General features: G+C 37.3%; 1 protein-coding gene across 1 annotated transcript in view; it reads right to left on the bottom strand.

Moving 5' to 3' along the window:
• Nucleotides 1-12,466, bottom strand: part of LOC135214849 (elongation factor G, mitochondrial-like) — a gene marked incomplete in the record, with an annotated part of 132,881 nt that extends 120,415 nt beyond the window's left edge. The window contains 3 exon segments of the mRNA XM_064249295.1: nucleotides 5,313-5,445; nucleotides 6,175-6,324; nucleotides 12,310-12,466. Of these exon segments, the coding sequence (XP_064105365.1) occupies nucleotides 5,313-5,445; nucleotides 6,175-6,324; nucleotides 12,310-12,369 (343 nt within the window).
• Nucleotides 12,467-16,684: the final 4,218 nt, after the last annotated feature.

The raw sequence follows: 16,684 nt of genomic DNA, 5'->3' as shown, positions 1-16,684 counted from the left end.
CACATTATATCTCTCCTAATAAGTAATGGCAATGAAGATACTATCAATAATACTCAAATCGGCCTAGATTTTGAGAATATAAACAATATCAAATGCAAATTATGTAAATGACGATCTTTATATTCTGTAATACAGTAACGATATGATAATAGTAATACTGTTATTGGATACAACAAGCAAAACTTTTATTTAAGTCATCATTATTATTAATATAGTTGTATTGTTTAATTTTTGTAAATAATCACTTTTCTCCAAAAAATATTTCAATTTGTAATTTAGAAGTCATCCTATACTACAGATAAGAGATAAATTCATGAAAATTTGCCATTACTTTTGGCCTCGTCTTATCTAAAGGTCGCCTTATACGCGGAAATATACGGTAATTTGTATTTTTCCTAACATACAAACCTGAGGTCTTTACATAGGAATTACCTTTAGTGCAAGCTGGAACAGTATATTCTACACAACAAGGTTGTTTGGTAGTTGCCCTACTGGTGAGAGAGATGAGTGGTACCATGCACCACCTCTCTTTGCTAAGTCGCGTAACCACTTGTCTTATGGGCCAGGTAACACAAACCACTTTTAACATTTATCATTTGTTCCTACACGAATACAAACCATCAGTCTTTACATAAGAAGACTTACTAATTGGTGAGAAGATCTGAGTAGACTTCCTAACCGACTAGAGATTCGTCTCACCTAGGACTTTTTCCTGGTTGTGCAATGTCAAGCAAAGGAATCAGTGCCACACTCATGGAAACAAAGTGTGCTTGACAGTGAGACTTCTGGGCTTTTCAAAGCGATGGGTTTAAAAGTAGCATTACTCCAAAAAAGCTTTGAAGAACATTGTGTTGGAGACAATAAAGTTAAGAAAAGTAACGAGTTAGTTTTATTGTCCGCCCTCTCCCTGCCTGGCTAGAGAAAGGGTAGGATTTGCTTCTATTAGATTATAACAATGAAAAAACAGAAAGGCTGATCACTCACCTGCATCTGTGTCCGTCCAGTGTATGACGTTCTGGGAACCTATCCTCTGCCCACCGTGAGAGGAAGGTACGAGGAGAATGGTGGGAGCAAACACACACACACACACACACACACTTTCACTTACATTACCCGTACATCTTGGACCAGATGCTAATTGTCCTGCTAGGGGAACTGGATGAGCTACAAAACTTGTTGAGCAGCCACCACAGGACCCAAGAAAAAGGTGTCCAAAGACCTATGAGCCATGTCCCTCCGGTAAAAGGATGCGAACGTTCAGACACGACCACAGTTGTGCTCTCAGCACCTGATATACTGACTAATTTTTCTTGAATGCGAGGAAGAGCACAATGGCCCTAACTTTGTGAGCTCTGGGCTGGAACATAATAGCCATCCTCGTCTGACACTGCATATGCCATTTGAGTTAACGTCAAATATACAAATTGATTAAAAGATTGTCTTTGCTCATACGCGGAACAAACCTTCAGTTTTAACAATAGGATCGACTTAAAATTGGAGGGAGGTAAAAGTACCCAGAACCTGCTGGGGGTTCAGCCCGCCTGACCACCCTTCCTAATAGATTGAGTTCTAAAGGATGGGGTCTAAGCCTGTGAAAGAATAGATGAGCGATATCTAAAAACTCAGCCTGCTGGGATTAAACACAATGAGACTTGTCCAGATTCCCTCCCCTTGTCAGATACAAGAGTAAGTGCTACTGAGAAGCAGATTTGTTTATTGTATAGGAAAATACCAAATAACTGCAAACAGTATGGCTGCCACACTCACCAATATCAGACCAGTTCCAGTTTATGAAGTGTTATTCTTAAACCCGCCTGCAGGATGAAGAGACGAAAAAAAGAAAGAAGGTAACCACCCATCTTCCTTATTCTCTCTCCCGCACAATCATCTTAGATATGATGCAAATGTCCTGCTAGGGGAACTGAATGAGCTACATAACTTGTTGGGCAGCCGCCACCGGACACAAGTAAAAGTGTCCAAGAACCTGTGGGCAATGTCCTTCAAGAAAAGGAAGTGAACGTGGTCTGCTGAAGCCAGGAACCAGTATTCAAAACACTATGAACTGACAAGTTCTTTTTAAATGCCAGAGAGGAACTCATTCCTCTGATGTCGTATGCTCTAGCCTGCACAGACTCTGTGACAGAACTAGAAGGTGAGGAGTATGCCTGCTTAATGACCTCACACAGCCAGAATGAAAAGATCTTGGAAATTTCCATTCTGGACTAGCCGTTGCTAACACAAAGTCTATGACACCTGGGCCTTAAGTGGAGAGTCCTTTAGATAGCATTGCAGAGCTCTGACAAGACAGCAAAAACTATTGCTGATCACTGTCCATTAATTCATTCAGGGAATGAGTGAAAAAGAGATAAATCTGCCATCATGAACTGAGGGATTTTCAGTCTTGCTTAGAAATTCCTGGACAAATTCGAAGGCCAGACCTCCAACCTCTGGTGTTTATACTGTCAAACTTGGGCCATGAAGCCTCGCCAACTCTCTTCTAGGAAGCCAAGGCCAACAGGAAAACTGTCTTTAGAGTCAGATTCCTGACTGACGATTGACGTAGTTTTTTTTTTTTTTTTTTTTTTTTTTTTGTATGGTGTTTTTACATTGCATGGATCCAGTGGTTATTCAGCAATGGGACACATGACTTTATGTGATTTCCGAACCAAGTCGAGAGTGAACTTTTATCACCAGAAATAAACATATCTCACCCCTCAATGGAACGTCTGAGAATTGAACTCGCGGTCACCAAGGTGGCAAGCTAACACAATACCGACCATGCCACTGAGGTCTGACGTAGTAGTTTGAATGGAGTTTGAGCGAGACTACTCATGATCAGAGTATGATCCCACACCGCAGGCTTGAGCTCTCTTGTTGAACAGGACTATTCAAAACTCCTGAACACATCAAGATTTACCAGGATGAAGAGATATCCAAGCCTTTCAGGGGCAGGATCAACCCCAAGGTGGCCCTGTAGTCCTTGAATACTGAGACAGAAAGAGCTTTTCGTTCTGTGAAAGATTAGAAATCCACTATCAGCTCACTGAAGCGAGATAGCTGGCCTGCTGCTTTGCGAGAAAAGCCTCACACTCTTATGAGATACTCGACAGTCTCCAGCCATGAAGCAACAGAGATCTTACCAACTGGTAGAACCTTTCCACATGAAGCTGGCAAAAGAGGTTCCATAGAGGAATTCTCTCGGAACTGCTGCAGAACTGAGGGAAGGCATACACCTGGAGATTGTGCAAAGGATGCTGAAGAGTGTCCTCTGCTTGAGGAGGAGGATCCTGGACCACCATGAAGTAGATCTCCAGCTTCCTATTGAAACAAGTGGCAAAGAGGTCTAACATGGGTCTTTCTAAAAGATAAAAAGATGAGACCACTACATCCTGGTGCAGATACCATTCCATACATAGGACTTTACTCCAACGGCTAGATTGTTGGCCACCACATTCCTCCTGCCTGGAACGTACCTGACCACGAGCTACTCCACAGAGGTGTCAACAGCACACTGGTACATCTTGACTGTTAAAGGAGTGGTGATTTCGGCAGAAAGGAGTCTTCTTTTCCAATGAACAATTCTGGGACCATGAAGAGGTCTAACATAGGTCTTCCAAGCAGACAGAAAAGATAATAGGATACCCCATAGGGATGTCCTAAGACAAAATAATCAGCAAAGATATGTCCTTTAGCTGCCCAGGAAATGTGCATCTTCAACAGTAGAGACTTCCTATGAGATGATCCCTTATGATGACATACAATCAGTATGCTACTCATCAGAGGAGTTGCCCTATGATGATAGGGACACATTTCAACTTAAAAGCACTTGACATAACGAAAAAATAACCTTGTCCCATATACATAGTTTCTAGGGATCTATTTATACTAAACAGAAGCAGGAAGCAAGAAAATCACTCTGAATCAAGTTACATAGGACAAAATAAACCTGCCTCTGACTTCAGCTAATTTTTCCAAACCAAAACATTGATTGCTTTGTTTGAATTTTATAATACTATAGTAATATAAGACTACATACAGTATTATTGGATACAGTGAAGTAAAGCATAACTTCTTAAAAGAGCCAAGGATAAGATGCATATTCATTATGTTTGTATTTTATGATTGTCTCTCGGCGCTTAGGCTAAGTACTGACGACCAGACATTGGCGCCATCTATTACCAAAAAAAATAACTAAGTCTAGTTCACAACTAGACTTATTTAAGTCATATTTCAACTTAAACATACTTCATATAACAAAAATAACCTTGTCACAAATGAATAGAGTTTCTAGAGATTAATTCATGCTAAATAGAAACACAAGAATCGCTTTGAATGGAGTTAAATATGGCAAAATGATTTTACCTCTGCCATCACCTTATTTTTTCAAGCCAAAACATGATGGTGGCTTGTACCTTTATAATACTCTAGTATAATATAAGACTACATACAGTATTATTGGATACTATGAAGTATTGGATAACTTTCTAAAAGAGCCAAGGAAAAGATGCATATTCATCATGTTTGTATTTTACGAGGCGGTCTCAGAACTTAGCCTAAGCCACCGATAACCAGACAAAGGCGCTATAAAATCTACGGATGGTAAAGCCCAGTTATGAATATTTATTGAACAAGCACAGTAAAACTGAAAAGCAATGTTCAATCACAACAAAAAAGGAACGAAAAAAACCACGATGAAGTACCAGAAGAACAGTCAGGAAGGAATGAGGCAGAGGAAGGTAATATTGTCTGCTCTCGACTGTATAAGGCAAGTGGTTACACAACTCAGTGAAAGGAGGTGGTGAGGGTACCCCTCACCTCTCTCCCTAGTAGTGCAACTACTGAACAACCTTGTGTAGAATAGCCTGGTCCAGCTTGCGCTGAAGGTAATTCCTATGTAAAGACTGAAAGTTTGTATTCAGGTAAGGACAAACATGCATTTAAAGGCAGGCAAATATTTCTTTACAATATCTACTATAAATATCTTTTAAAATTAGTAAGATCAAAAGATTTACCATCCATAACTTTAGAACATGAAAAATGGCAGGCTCATCACGAGTTGGTAGGAAGAAAAATACCCCAAAATTAAAACAAGATTAATCTGCAAGGGATATACTGTCTACCTGACACCTGGAGAGGAAGTACTAGTGGAATTAACACACTAATAGCACGTACATCAAATCCAAGAAACTTTCACACACAAAAAGGGTGACACAGTCGGCCTTCAACATAAAGAAAAAACGTTGCGTGTTATGCACAAGAGTAAAGCCTGCTCTCTCTCTCATATCAATCTACTGAAAATTTGTACTTTATACCTGGAGTGTCGATAATATTGATATTATAATCTTTCCACGTAGTGTATGTTGCTGCACTCTGAATTGTAATTCCTCGTTGCCTTTCCAGTTCCATGCTGTCCATTACAGCACCCACACCATCTTTTCCACGAACCTGGAAAACAATGGACTCAATTTGGTAACATATTAAAATAATGCATCTGGGAAAGTAAACAGGCCACAATATACCAAATTCAAAGTAATTTGTATTTTTCCTAGGATACGAGCCTACACTTTCATAGATGGAGAGTACACAGTACAGAGCGGACTGTGGCTGGGAGCACAAGTACTCCACATATGAATGAAAGTGTAGGTTCATATTCATGTCGGAACAACAAAAATTCTGAAAAACCCAAATAAACAAACAAATGCCTCTCAAACTCAAACCAGAATATTTCAAGAGGGTAAGCCTACCAAAAATCTGTGATATGCAGAAACCATTCAGTAGCAATGTAGGTATTTAGCAAAACTTAAAAAAGCCAAGTACTCAATAGTAAGCTTGCTAAATTAAGAAGAACAAAAAAGTAAATGGAACACTCAGCAGATAATAGTTATCTAACCTGTGATACAGAACTGTGCTATAGTATCCTTCCAGAGGACACAAATTTTTGAGTCATCAAAGACCTAAGCAACATCTCTAGAGCTGCTCTGGAGTGAGATGGCTAAACCACTGAAAGAACTTACATGCTGTACAAATACCCAAATCACTATAAAAACATTTTGAAATGTAAGAATAATTAAACATATACATAATCTGGAAAGGTTACAATTTCGCACAGGAACTAGTTAGCAACACAGAGAAATGTAATAGTTAATAAATACCTTGCAGCAACTCCAAACCTACCTCATGCATTTCATCAATGCGTCCTGTGTAAAATAAAATTCGTTCTGTTAATGTAGTCTTCCCAGAATCAATATGAGCTGATATTCCTATGTTGCGAATTTTCTCCAGAACTTTTGGCGGCACCAAAGATGAGTAACATGCTGAAATAAACTGGTAAGAGAAAGATCAATAAAAATTAATAAAGTCTATAATTATATAATTTCTAATCACTCTAAATTTATAAATGCCTGACATAATAGTTTAAACTCTTTGTTTCACTAATTTCTGGAAGTACAAACTAAATGCATGTATACTACACTGTAATATTCTCTACTACAATTATTTATAATTGTATATATAAAACTTATGTCAATAAACCACAGACTAACCTTCTGCCTATTAATACAACCAACATTATACAAATACAAGTATTGATGATTGCAGGTCCACAATAATATCGCATGTGAAGTATAAAGTCTTTAATAATAAGAGCTTTCGAATCTTGTACAGTAATACCTCGACATACAAGTGTCCCAACATATGAGGAAAGTTTTGAGCAAAATTTTTGCCCCGAGATACGAGACAAATTTGAGATACGAGGATACGAGACGGTTCCCAATGCGGCCACCTGTGGCCGAGTGTGCAAGAGGCTGCTCACAAGGACAGCATCGCTCGCTCTTTCCCGTCGGATCTCCGTCGCGCGTTAAAGTTATTTCCGAGCATCGGCCGTAGTGTTTGCATTTTTTACGTGTTTTTTGCATTAATCAGTGCAGAATTAAGTGAATAAGCAATGGGTCCAAAGCAAGCGAGTGCAAACAAGGGTAGTGAAAAGAAAAAGCGTATGATGACAATCGAGATAAAGCATGAAATAATAAAAAAAAAACATGAGATTGGTGTACGAGTGACTGAGCTGGCTCGCCAATATGAGAGGAGTACATCAACAATATGTACCATCCTCAAGCAGAAGGATGCTATAAAGAGCACCAAGCCTTCCAAAGGACTAACCATCCTTTCCAAGCTGCGCAGTGATATTCATGACAAGATGGAGAGGCTTCTTTTAATATGGATAAAGGAGAAACAGTTGGCAGGAGATAGCGTGACCGAGACGGTCATCTGTGAATGGCCAGCGGAATCTACAATGACTTGAAAGGAGAGCAAGCAGCTGAGAGAGGGGAGACTTCAACGCCAGCGGAAACCTTCAAAGCCAGTCGTGGCTGGTTCGATAATTTCAAAAAACGGACTGGGATACACTCGGTTTTTCCACTGTAATGTACTGCTTTTAGGTGTTTTTTCAGAGGGTGGGAACGGATTAATTTTTTTTTTAGTTATTTTACATGGGAAAAATTGATCCGAGATACGAGCGAACTGACATACGAGCTCGGTCCCGGAACGCATTAAGCTCGTATCTCAAGGTATTACTGTACTAGGTTCATCTTCAGTCAAGTCTTGACTGAAGATGAACCTAGTACAAGGTTCGAAAGCTCTTATTATTAAAGACTTTATAGTACTTCATTTGCGATATTATTGTGGACCTACAATCATCATCATCATTTTCGACACTGAAAATTGTGCCCAATACAAGTATTGTGTCATACCATTCCGAAATCTAATAAGTTAGTGTGCAGAAGTTGGCTAAGTAAATTTAAGAGGTACATAATGCCTACTAGGTCCATATTCTCAATCTATTACAGTACTTTAATTTCAAGATGACTATGGTAGCTTATTCTGTAATACTGTTCTCCATCATGTGTAATCACATTCCCCTTTACATGGCTCACAGAAGTACCTACACCTATGATTATTATGTGTATTAGCAAGAAAGTTGCACATTTACCCAAGGCACGTGTACTTTTGCATGTTATTTTAGGAAAGGGACATCAAGTGCTAACTTTCTTCCTCCTTTTTGGTTTAGAAGGATATCTTTCCCTGACAATCAGTTCACTCAATTTCCTTTTATTAATATTCTGTAGTCCACAGAATAGTATTTACTACATTTGTCCACTTTCTAGGTGACATAACACATAGGACCTTCCTTCACGTTGATATGAACAAGTAATATCCTGGAAGCTTAGGCTTGATCCCAAGCCATTAACCTCCATTAGTATCCTATAATTCTTCCTAATTTATCATTTGAAAGGGTGTTTTTTACCTTTGATAAAGTCAGGCTTACATTTGGTAGTCCTTTGATTTGATTTGTTTAACGTGTAAAAATGAATCTTCTGGTGGCGACCCTACTCAGCTAAGAAGGGACTGACCGTAAGTTTTATCTTGCTCAACTTATTAAAATAAGGCACTTGAGGAATTTATCTAAGTCTTTTTAATTGTTACTGAATGCTAATCTTTTCACCTTAATTGTTACCGGATGGTAAACTTTGTAAAATCAATGAGACAATTGATATGAAAAAATCTTTGTTTCTTATTTTGATCTTGGTTATAATGAACTTGAATGCATCATTAACACATCCTGACAGCTAATACTATAGCATTTTCAAATTGACAATACTTCTGCTCTTCCAACCAATTTTAACTTATTTTCATTTATTATGATAGTATTATAGTTTTAGTAAAAACATACTTTCTATGTTAGTATTTCCATCCCAGCCAACCCAAGCAATCGAGGTGGAACGAATAATAAGATAGGTTGCAGGTTAGCACACATTTCCTGTCTCCTTCCACTTTTTACTTGCAGAGTTTCATCTCAAGCATAACTTACATTTATCTCTTGTTAACAAAATTATAAGTCTGCTTCACAAAATGAATGAAGCCCCTTTATGAGTTTGACCTGCCAACATCCTAATGACCTGGCAGAATCAGTGACAACCAATGAAGACAAAAAGGTGTGCACAGCCTAGGCCCAGTTCTTGTGTAGCTGCACTTAGTGTACAGTAATATTTCTGAAAATGAGTAAATGAGGTAAAATTGAACGCTTCTACCATGGCCAGGACACCACCCTAGTTGTTGAACATAAGATTTACTGACTTTCACTTATGTTTTTGTTTATGTTTATGGCTTTTATTTGTGTTTATAACATTTACTGTCTTTTGTTTATATTTTTAGGCCCATCCTAAGGGGGCTGGTACTAAGCCCCATATGGCACCCATTTTGCAAGTAAACTGATAGTTGGTGACAAACCTGAGGGGCATGGTCTTCAGTTGTACCCTAAATGATAGGCTATATCAAAGAATGCCCTAAAATGAACAACTTTTCTTCTAGTCTGCATTAGACTACAATAAATCATAGCACCATCTGAGTTTGAGTAAAAATTGATTTATACATTGAAGGAATATTACTAAGGATGTTCTAAGGAAGAAGGAAATTAGTAACGGTGAGACCTGTAGGTCTAGAAAACAAAACTTTAATATTTGTACATACAGAAGAAAACGGAACTTTAATATTTGTACCAACAGAAAAAACTAAGTCTTTATGTTGTTGCCTCTGTCATATCAACTAGTACTATTTTATTGAGCTCTTGTTCGTTCATCTGTGTGTAGTGCAGTCTCAATTTGTCATGGGATAACTCCACTCACAATAGTAACTAAGCACATTTAAATTTTCTCTGAAAGAGAAGTAAGTACTACCAATGACAAGTCCTTGTTTTTTTGAAGGGGGCAAATACACCCATTTTCCCCAACTAAGTAACTTAAACTGGTACAATGAGTAAATTACCATGACCATCGTCTGATTTAGGTGCCAAGGAAAGTTTCCCATTAGTGTGTGAAAACTGTTATGTAAATTACAGAGATTTCACTCACCATTACTATTATTATATTATATAATATGGTACAGTAATACCCCAAACTTATGCGAGGTTAGGTTCCAGATCCCCTCGATAAGGGGAATTTCCACATAAATTTATCACGGTCTCTAAAAATGCTAGCAAATGCTTACTTCTAGAGTTTGAACACTAAATATGACCCTAATCATGCTCTAAATATTAAGCTAAATTTTAAATAAAATTATATTAAGCTAACTTTCAAATAGTAAAATTAATGTTCTGTAATTTCATTTAAAACTTAACTTAACACATTACTTTAAAAAAAATGAAATAAATCTTAGTAAAAATATAGGAGGGTGTGAAGATTATATGCATACATAATAATTTTCTCTTCTTTCCCACTTCCGACCAACCAATCGATTTCTAAAAGTCTTCTCAACTTCTTTTAAGAAATTCTTTATTCTGTCTCTTTCCCTCTGTTTCTGAAATTCCTTTTCATGAATAAACAGTGCCTTTTATTTGGACTAATACAACTCTTAGTTATGTGTCTGTTTTAGAACAGGCATTTACAGTTCTAAAAGGTAAAGAGTTCTAAAAGGTTAGGTAAAAATACATTGATCACTTAAAAATTATCTACGCCACCACTAACTGAGAGAGAGAGAGAGAGAGAGAGAGAGAGAGAGAGAGAGAGAGAGAGATAGAGAGAGAGAGAGAGAGAGAAATTATTATTTTTATTATCTAATGTTATTGAATTTACACATAAGAGCTTGAAAACTTATAATTTACATACAAAAAGATAAAAAAAACACTTTTCAGGGTTTCTCTAGGATTCAAGAATGCTGCGTTTGCGTGTATGTGAAATACTAGCATATGATAATTAGTTAGGTTCCAGTCGCATATGGAAACTCTTAATTTACCAAAAGCTCTCCTAGAGCTAGTAACACTACACAAGTGTGATAGTATTCCAAGTTGGCAATCATACAATAACAAATCAGTTCTGAGATTAATTACAGGTTAATTACACTCGCCCCCATAAAAATAACAGCAAATTCGGATGGCAAGGAATGGTCCCACAAATACAAAAGCCAAAAGGGATTGGGGGTCAAATGTATTTCGCCAAGTTTAGTACTAGCCCCTGTGGGGATAATTAAAGTCGACCGATATAGCGGCCACCTCTCTAACAACGTGGCTAACTTCCTGAAACAGTACTTGAATTCGCTGCCATGAGAATCATTCATGAGTTGTGGCCCATCCAGGCAGCACAACATGACTCCTATACTCCTCTCAAAGTAAGTGTTTTCCTCTAAATTATGAAAAAATGGCATAATTCAAGTGCCCTTTGGGGATGCGGCCACATTCTGAGAGAGGTGGCCGCTATGTCTGCTCATAGGCTACTTCAGAAATATCTGTAATTTTTTGGGGTTAATTTGGTTGCAAAAAAGGGACAATAGACATGAATTAAATATACATTTTGAAGTAAAGTTAAACTAAGTAATGAGTAAAGTAAAAAAATTAAGGGAATAAAGCTTTCCGCCTCATAAACAGCGTAGTCGTCTGCTGCTAGTAATTGTGTTTGTGGAGTGAGTTCTTAGGAACCTGGAACAGCAAGGTGGTTCAAGTACAATTTGGAGTGAGCTAAGACCAAAATGTGTATATTGCCAATCAAATAAGCACTGTAGAGTTTCAGTTGTGATGGCAGTAAGGATAAAACCACCGATTACAAGGTAAAAATGAATTCAGTTCAAACCATGGCCCCGGGAATGAAGTTTCATACTTTCACTAATATAGGCAAAAAAAATGTTGTTTTATTGTGCTGATTACAACTGCAATCTTGAGTAGATCAATAAACGTTACGTATATACGTTAACATTGTTCAAATGAGTGCGGGGAAGGCTGGGAAAGATGGTGGATTGTCTGTGGTTAGAACGGCCAGCCATGCGATTGCTGCCATATTGGATTTCAAAACTGCCTTGAAAACATATTTTACGAACAGCTCACATGCTTATTTTAGTTCGTATGGGGCTTTCATACATCACATTTTGTTGCCGAAACTTCAATCTTTTGAATCGTATGCCTAAAGTTGTAATTGTATTTTTGTTTCACCAATTAAATATTGAGTGAATAAGGCCTGGCCAGCGCGATGACGATGGATCGTCTGCGTTTGTTTACCCTACTACTTAGTATATAAGAAACTGCAATTTCCAAATAAATACCAGCAGTGTATCTATTAGTTTAACCCATAGTATGTATAGGTATCACTAGGCTAGTAGCTGATAGGCTTGGAACGTAGAACACGAATACTACCTACTAGCTAGCTATGGTAATCGTCCAGTCTAGGGTACGTCTTGACAGGCTACCGGTACTAAGCTACTACTAGCCTTTACCTCCATTTCTCCACGTACATACTTAAACCAACTAAACCATGAACACCAGTGACTCACCTTCTGCAAACCATATTTAGAAGAATTGGATGATAGTACGTGTAACCTTTTAATTAACATGATTATATATGATGAGGTCTAATGTTACGTCCAAACACTGCACATGATATGACGTAAGAGGACAATGTTGCGTTTTATTAGTACACCCTGGTAATTGTTTGCGCAGAAAACCCCCTAGAAAAACTTAAATGCCAGGAAAACCCCAGAAACCAGTTTACAGACGATGAAATAGTGTCATAATAAAAAATTACGAACTATTGATCAGAGTAATCAAAATATCAGGCGAAAGTTTAATTATGCCGTGAAAATACAATTAGCTGAAATTGATTTCCAGTTCGCGCAATTTACTTAACATCGAAGCATGTGAATCAAATGCCACCGGCCCACTGAACAAGCTTGTTCTAGACTGACTGTTCGAAAAAGTAAAGGATTGAAAAGGAGAAATTAAAGAAGAGCGACACTTTTGCACCAGTAAATCTTTTAGAGCAAGAACCTTCACGTTAAAACTGAATATTCGTATATATATAAACTTACCGGAGGAAGGGCCCTGCAATTTCTGTAGATCTAATCCATTTTTTATTTTACCAAGAATACAGAGAAGAGAAATAAATTAAATAAATTAACTACAACATGCAGGCGATAAAATTGGTGGAAGATTTTATTCAGTTAAAGTAATAAAGAATGAAAATATTCAAAATTAGGAAAACCGCACGGGCTCCTAAGGCATAAAAGAATATGAAGAAAATATTAAGAAAGAGATAATAAATGACAGAAACAGACATCGGAAAAATATGGAATATACAGATATAATGAGGGGTATAAGACCACCTCAAAAAAAAGAGAACTGGTCGGGATATATGATGAAAATAAACAAGAGATTATTAAGGAAGAAAATTTAGCAAAAGTTCTTGCCTCAGACTGAACAGCATACGTTCCATAAGTCATTAAAAGAACAACAACGGATGCATATTCGACCTAACAATGACAGAAATTGAACTAACAGAAAATATAAGCATAACCCGTCGAAGCAGATGTGAACCACCGTCGTGCACCATTTTCTCTCGACTTTAATTCCGCCGCGTCCCGAATACGAAATCGTAAAGAAGAAAGCTTCATCGCAACATTAACGAATGATGGATTTTTCGGGGTTACTGTTGTTGCAGAAAATGGACAATAGAATTAAAATAAACATTTTGAAGTAACATAAAGTAAAAGTTAAACTAAATAATGAGTCCGAGTAAAATAAATAAAGGAAATAAAAGCTTTGCACCTCATAAACAGTGTCGGCAACTGTGTTTGTGGAGTGGGCGCTTAGGAACCAGCAGCCAGGAGTGGAAACAGCGTCAGTCACTGGAGCGACGATTTCCCTACCGAGAGTTGTGAGACAACGAGTTTGAGAAGGTTGCAAGGCTCAACAAGATCATCTTCGTGATTATCTTAATTCCCCTGCAGTCTCTTAAATTGAAATCACTTTGTAAATGTCAAAGAAATTTTGAAATTAAATTAAAAATATTTATATTATTACCAAAACACATTCTCTTGTGAGTTTTATTCATGCAGTACGTGTCATATATTTATATGTTATATGTCATTCTCAAAGTATCTAAAGAAAAACAAATGCAAATCTAAAATGCTATTTCTACTTAGAATAGAAATGCATTTTCATTTATTATACTTCAGAACATTCTAATAAAAAAATTATTGCAATTAGGTGACTGCATATATTTTTTAGTAAATATCCGGCGAAAGTCCTGATTAAAAACCAGCGATATATATTTCATTTCAGGTTGCAGTTTGGTGTCTTAGTATATTAGAAGTTCAATAAGAGTATATAAAAATACTGAAAATCTTGAATACAAAATATGTTAATCAAATCATAAAATGAAGGAAGGCAAGTTTATTGACTTAATTCTGCCTTAACTTTCTCTCTTTCCTTAACCTTGGGTGTGGAAATCGAAGTCAAATGCCAAAGCTAGGATATTGTCAAAACAACCTTTAGTCACGTACGTTTGTCTCTCGAAATATCAATCGTTCACTTTTCCCCTTGAGTGGAATTTGGAGGCCATGTTAATAATAGTATGTAGCGCAGAAAATAAGGATCACGTTTGTCTAAATATGTAGGTACACGAAGTGTTCAATAAAAATTATGCATTAGATACATGACTATGCATCCACTGCTATTGTGGATGCATAGAAAGTAATATGCATATGGCATACTTCTTTCCCAGTGACTTGGTCGGCTAAGTAAGAGTCCTCAGAGAGTTTTTTGTTTTTCTAGGTGTCTGCATGGTCGTTATAACCTTCAAGACTCCAAATAATAAGCAGAACTATATCATGAGAGAGAGAGAGAGAGAATTATAAGTGCTTGTTGAAATATAGGGATTTACTTAATATGAAATGCTTATAATATTTAGTAACTAGTCTTCATTTGATTTTCACCTACTCTTTACAAGTTTTAGGTTTTCTGTTCCTTTTGATCGTTCCTTAATGAACATTTCAATTTTCATTTCTCAATTATAATAACCTTTTTAAGATATTAGAGAGGGGTTGTATAAAAAGGGAATTTTTACCCAAGTTATTTTGTTCAACATTATAAAAAATAAATTATTATTGCGATTAGAAACGGTTTAGTACATACACAATATACACCGAACCAATATTTGTTATATTGAAAATATACATATTTACTTTAAATTTTAGGCAGGAGATTATACAGTATAAAGGTACAAAAGGAATTCAAGACAATGAAAACTATAGTTTGATAGAAAACAAATAAGAATTTCAATGTATAGTTTCAGAATTAAAGGTGTTTCAAGAATTTTAAGAAGTCTCCTTTTTGTTATTGTGTCAACAATAACAAAAGGAATATACAACAGATTAGCTAAATAAACTATCTATTGCTAGGAGCCATTGTGGTTGTGACATTTGAAGAACTGCCGGTATTCATCGAAGAAACCGAACTTGTATTGGCAAACATGCTATCAAGGAAACCTTCACTGACGACTTGGCTCAAATGAGGTCCTGTGAGAGGTGACGGAGGTGTCATTCCTTGCATGGGTGTTGACGACCCAGGAAAAGAGCCTCCCCAAGGTGAGAGACGTTCCCCTGCAACATAGCTATCTGCTGGGGCGACAGGCGGTAAAGTTGTTCGGGCCGGCCCTATCGGCATCCATCATAGATTCCTCGTCGTGCGCCACGGATACCCAACGCGGAGTGCGTTTCCACGACTCGTTCCTCTTAAGATCAGTTGGGGCCAAAGACGGTTGAGACGAAGAATCTTCACAGAAAATAGAACGACAGAGGTCATTTGAACGGTGGCTTGGGTCGGCTGCTGAATATGTACTGGCTCCGAAACTGCCTTCTTTCTCACCACCTTCACAACGTTTTGGGGCATGATGGTCGAATAAAGGCCACAGCAAAAGCACACACAGCAAGGGAAGGACCGAAGGTCGCCAAAGTTCAAGCTAGAGTGTTGACCTGGCGTTGTTTAAGATTAAGCCAGCCTTGTGCTGATACTGGCTCTTGCTCCTGGAGCAGCCCGTAAATGACCTCATTGACCTGATATCTGGATGCTGCCTTTTATAGCTGGAAACGCGTGCTCCAATGTGGTATATTTGTGTCACCCCCTCCGCGCAATTTGAGGGGGTTATTTGTTTGTTTGTTTGTTTGTATGGTGTTTACATTGCATGGAACCAGTGGTCATTCGGCAACGGGACCAACGGCTTTACGTGGCTTCTGAATTCGAAAAATAAAGAGTATCTAAAAGTTAAATCTGAATTTCGGCGAAATTGGATCCATTTAGGGTAAACGGTTAAGGAAAGGGTAAACGACTAAAAAAAAAAAAAAAAAAAAAAAAAAAAAAAAAAAAAAAAAAACCACTCATGGCTCTGTGACATAAATGACAATTTACATTAAAAATATTTATACGGGGAAATTTAAGGAAAACAGAATAAACTTTTTTTATATTTGCATTAAAAACTATACTGACCAGTAAGGCTAGATTTAGGCACACCAGAAGTAAAAGAAAGGACCAGTTTAAAGGGGAAAGATACAACAAATTTCATGCAGGGAAGATATAAATGCAAATTAGAACATTTCCAACTTTACTGCCAAGCAGAGGGATATAGATTCGTGCAGCAGCCACATCAAGAACACCTTACTATATACAGATCTGTCAAAAGAAGAAAATAAAAATAGGAAGGAATTTATCAAATTAGTAATAGGTATTGCAGAAGCAATAGCTATACTCGAATAAGCACATGCACAGGAGAAATAGGATGAAAAAGTAGCCGGTTCAGGGATAAGTTTAAACTACTACTACTACTACTACTTACTACTTACTACTACTACTACTTACTACTAATACTAACTAACT

Source organism: Macrobrachium nipponense, chromosome 11 (genome assembly GCF_015104395.2).
Source record: "Macrobrachium nipponense isolate FS-2020 chromosome 11, ASM1510439v2, whole genome shotgun sequence".
NCBI classification, from domain to species: Eukaryota; Metazoa; Arthropoda; class Malacostraca; order Decapoda; family Palaemonidae; genus Macrobrachium; species Macrobrachium nipponense.
Note: the sequence above shows the minus strand (reverse complement) of the source record. Positions and strands in the feature narration are given on the sequence as shown.